The sequence below is a fragment of the Equus asinus genome, chromosome 20 (assembly GCF_041296235.1).
Source record: "Equus asinus isolate D_3611 breed Donkey chromosome 20, EquAss-T2T_v2, whole genome shotgun sequence".
Taxonomy (NCBI): Eukaryota; Metazoa; Chordata; class Mammalia; order Perissodactyla; family Equidae; genus Equus; species Equus asinus.
Genome location: NC_091809.1, coordinates 101,198,774 through 101,203,178, shown reverse-complemented (window position 1 = coordinate 101,203,178; position 4,405 = coordinate 101,198,774). Strand labels below are relative to the sequence as shown.

The 4,405-nt window shown below is 54.3% G+C and overlaps 1 protein-coding gene across 1 annotated transcript; it reads left to right on the top strand.

Annotated features, from left to right (window-relative positions):
- The first annotated feature begins 624 nt into the window (after positions 1-624).
- On the top strand, positions 625-3,912 carry LOC123279016 (serum amyloid A protein-like). The gene is made up of 4 exons (XM_044753300.2): positions 625-694; positions 1,134-1,222; positions 3,043-3,181; positions 3,613-3,912. The coding sequence occupies exons 2-4, from the start codon at positions 1,138-1,140 to the stop codon at positions 3,773-3,775; spliced, it is 387 nt and encodes a 128-aa protein (XP_044609235.1). The 5' UTR covers positions 625-694; positions 1,134-1,137; the 3' UTR covers positions 3,776-3,912.
- The last annotated feature ends 493 nt before the right edge of the window (positions 3,913-4,405 follow it).

Genomic DNA, 4,405 nt, shown 5'->3' with positions numbered 1-4,405 from the left:
GGCGGAGGGGGAAGCAGGAAGTCCCCACACCATTGCCCCCACCTCAGGCACAGGTTAGATGATGCACTTCCTCACTGGCAGAGCAGCCCAGCATGCTTTTCTGAGCCTTGGAGCTGAAAGCTGAGCCACGCAGGCAGAGCGGTGGAGGGAGCACCCAGGAGACTGGGTGGGCCTACCTGTCAGTTTTGAAGCTCAGGCCTTTAGACAGGAGCTGAGAGGAATTGAAGTTCTGACACATCTGCTGCCGGCCCAGCAGGGACCATCTGAGGAAATGCCCAGTGGAGCAATGTCCTGGCAGGAGGAGCCGTCCTCTAACCCCACGCCTTCCAGCAACCCAGGGGACCATCCCAGGGCTCCATAGCCTTCCTCTCCCCTTCCTCAGCTGGCCCCTCTGAGACCCCCCATTCTGACAGCAGAGCCATCATCTGGGCCCGACGGCCGCCAAGGCCCAGCAGCCTACCTTTCTCCCTCAGGGTTGCACAATCCCGGAAATGACCTGTGCATGAAGAAACTGCTGGTGTCCGGTAAGTGTGCCTTTGCAGCTTTCTAGGGGAAGTGACCTGGAGGGACTTTAACCCAGGCAGCGAGTCTTTCTTTTCTTGCCTCCTGTGACCCCAGCAGGGAAGGCTGAGTATAAATAGCAGCCACCTCTCCCCAGAGGCAGGGACCGGCAGCCCTGCTCACTGGAAGTCAGGTGAGGGACCACTCCAAGGAGTGATATGTGTAAAAAACTTACTCTGCCTTCTCTTTCCCAGAAAGATTGTTATTGCCTCCAAAAACAATTATTCTGTTTTGGGTTTGTCCTGTGGGAGGTCTGGGCTGGCACTGTGCAAATGGGACATGGTTTTTCATTAGTAAGAGGGGTCTGTATGGAGGGACAATTTGGTCCTAACTGCCCTCTCCTCCATCAAGGCCGCCCTGGAGACCCCTCGGACAGTCTCGGGTTCAGGGGTGATGGGTTCAGAACTGAGGGCTGTGGCTCTGAGTGAGAGCCTCCTGCAGTGTTTGCTCGATGATCCACTAAGAGTCTACCAAGAACATTGGGAAATCCAGCGAGGCTCCCTTTGACACACACGCCCGAGGGTGTGTGCCTGTCTTGTCCGAGTCTCCCTGACTCTCTCCGTTCATTGCAGCACCATGAAGCTGTTCACAGGCCTCATCTTCTGCTCCTTGGTCCTGGGAGCCAGCGGCTTGTTATCGTTCCTTGGAGAGGCTGCTCGAGGTAAGGCTGATGGAGGGGGTGGCATCCCCGGCCACTAGGATCCACCCTGAGCACTCTCAAGGGTGGAGCTGCTGTCCTAGGCTGTGTTGTCCTAGGTGCTGCATGTGCCAGGGGTTTGGGGAGCTTTTCCTCAAACGGATTGAAAACCACAGGATTTATTTCAATCAGTGACTAGAGAAAGAACAATGATGGTTCCCACTGAAAGGTAGGTTTGAATGGAAGACACAAAAGAAGTCCTGAAGCCGGATAAAGTTTCCTCAGACGAAGTTGCATAAACCTGATTGAGCTCTCCATCTTTTCTTCTTCTCTTTCCTGCGCCCTCCCTCTGCCTTCCGGCCCCTTCTCCCTCCCTCCCTCCCTCCCTTTCTCTCTCCATTTCCTAACTGGATAGTTTAGAGAGTCCTTCACTCAGCTCTTGCTGATGGTTCCTGTTGTCAGTGACGCTGTCCCTGGTTTAGTCGGCTTCCTACCCTTTTCTAGACTGTTAACTGATAAAAAAAGAGAGAATAATAACATACATGAAGCCTCAGCTGGGAACTGAGCGCATTCATGCAATTAGGGGGATCAACTATCCTGGTTTGCTCTTGCCGGAGGGGTTTTCCGACACTCACTCAGTGCTAACTGGGATGGTTCTAGGCAAACAGGGGCAGTTGTGGTCAAGCTGGGGCAGTTGGTCACCTACATTAACTGCAGAATACCTCCAAACGCCTCTTCCCCCCACTTCGAAGGGGGGAAACTGAGGCTTAGAGCAGCTGAGCCCATTGCCCAGGGACTGTCCGCCAGTCAGCAGGTGGCAGAGCAGAGGTCTGAACACAGGTGTGCATGAGGCCAGAGCTCTTCCCAGGTAGATGGTGTGGGTACCACTTCCTAGGGCTCAGGGCGTACCAACCAGCGGCAGGCTGGAGTCCCCTGGAAGCCTTAAAACTACTGAGGCCTCAGTGCCACCCCCAGAGTGTGAGGCATTGACCTGGGGTGTGATCCCATCAGACTTCCAATATCCCCAGGTGATTAGAAAGTGCAGCCGAGCCTGAGAAAAGAACCACTGCTCCAGCGCTGCTTTCCTCAGCACCTACATCAGCAGGACAGTCTATCGAGAAGGTTTTCAGGATGCCATTTAGGCCCCTAGCGCTCCCAGGGACTCGAGTCACAATTATGTGCATTCTGTCTGCAAGTTCATTTTCCTTAGGTGTCAGGACAGAAGTGCTGTATGTCTGCAGCCTTCCCCAAGTCTGTCTTCATGGCACCACCTCACCCACCCACGTCCCCTGGCTAGTCTCATATATCCTTCATTCTGTAGCAGTGGTTCTTGACCAAGGGCAGTCTTGTGCTCTGGGACATTTGGCAATGTGTGGAACATTTTGGTTGTCACCTGGGGAGCGTGCTGCTGCTCTAGGGTGTAGAGGGCAGGGACGGTGCTCAACATCTCCCAGTGGTCAGGACAGCCCTGCTCAACAGACACGTGTCTGACTCGCGGTTTCAATAGTGCTGAAGTGGAGAAATCCTGTTCCATAACCATGCCTCCCTTCTCTACCTTAAACATAAGACGTGGACCTCAAGGGAGATGGAGCACACAGACAGCATCACGAGGGTCCGACCACAGAACAGCACGGCTGTGCCCACCTCACTGACTCTCATTAGAGTGCCCTGGAGACGCCAACTGGGATTAGCAATGTGCTCCTCATCCTATGGAATCCAAGGTGCTATGAGCTCAGGCTGAAATGGAGTCAGTGGAGGATTCTGCATTCAAGATTCTTCTCTAAGGGATGTCACAGTCTTTCTGTTCAGCTGATGTCCCTTTGGCCATGTCCTTTCCTTTCCAGGGACTTGGGACATGATAAGAGCTTACCATGACATGAGAGAAGCCAATTACATAGGTGCAGACAAATACTTCCACGCCCGCGGGAACTATGACGCTGCACAGAGGGGCCCTGGGGGCGCCTGGGCTGCTAAAGTCATCAGGTGACTCGGGGCCTGGGAATGCAGGGGTGGGTGCGCAGAGCTGGGCTGCCTTTGGGGATCAGGAGAGTGTAGGCTCTGGAGAACAGTCCTGAGGGGGGATTAGTTTCCTCCTCCCGTGCATCTTGTCCACCTTCTCCATCCATGCCCAGTGGCAGCAGAGCCAGAGTGTGGCTGGTTACGACCGGTGAGCCTGTCCCAAAAAAGAGAAAGTGAGCTCCATGGAGTGATTCCCAACTCTCCCCTCTGGTTGCTGTTCACCTAGCTCTGGGGATCAGTGAGGCTGGGTGGGTTGTGCCAGGGCAGGCTCAGTGTATGAGCCCCTCTCTCCTTGGCTCCTTTCAGAGCCATCCCTGGGAAAGAGGAGACACAGGGAGGGTGGGGCTGTTGCTCATCAGCCCTGGATTAATCTGCTGCCTGCCCTCCTCCATCAGCGATGGCAGAGAGAATTTTCAGAGATTCACAGACCGTTTGAAGTTTGGAGACAGCGGCCACGGAGCGGCGGACTCGAGGGCCGACCAGGCTGCCAATGAATGGGGCCGGAGCGGCAAAGACCCCAATCACTTCAGACCTGCTGGCCTGCCTGACAAATACTGAGCTTCCTCTTCACTCTGCTCTCAGGAGATGGGCTGAGAGCCCACTGAGGGCAGGGACACCCAGTTATTGAGGTCTATGGCCACAGAAGCCAGTGGGGGTCACAGAATTAGTGTCTAATAAATGCTTAAGAGATTGAATTTGTTGAAACTGTGTCTTTTTCTTTGGTCTAAGGACTGCCCCTTTGTTCCCAGGGGGTGATGGATGGACACTGGGGTGAAGGCCGAGCGTGTGTGTGCAGGTGGACAGTCTCAGCGTCACACAATACAGATACCCTGCACGACCCTCCCCTCATCAGCACCGCTCCCCTCTCCAGGCTGCTCTGGTTACATTGGTGCTATTTCCTGGTCTGTCTGTGTACAGGCCTCCTCACTGCCTGTCAGTTATGTCTTGTCACCTTCTCTGCCCCCAGGGCCTTAGTCCCTTTAATTGTATTCCTCAGTGGTCTCTGTCTGGGGACAGGAGGCACAGCCACGGAAGGTGTGGACTGTGGAATCCTGCTCCAGAAACTCCTTGGTCTTCTGCTCATTTCTTAGCAACGCCTACAAATCCAATTATTAACCATTTCTGTCCGTGCCATCCAAGAAATGCCTCCAGAGCAGTTTCCGGACACTCTATCTTCATCGTCTTATT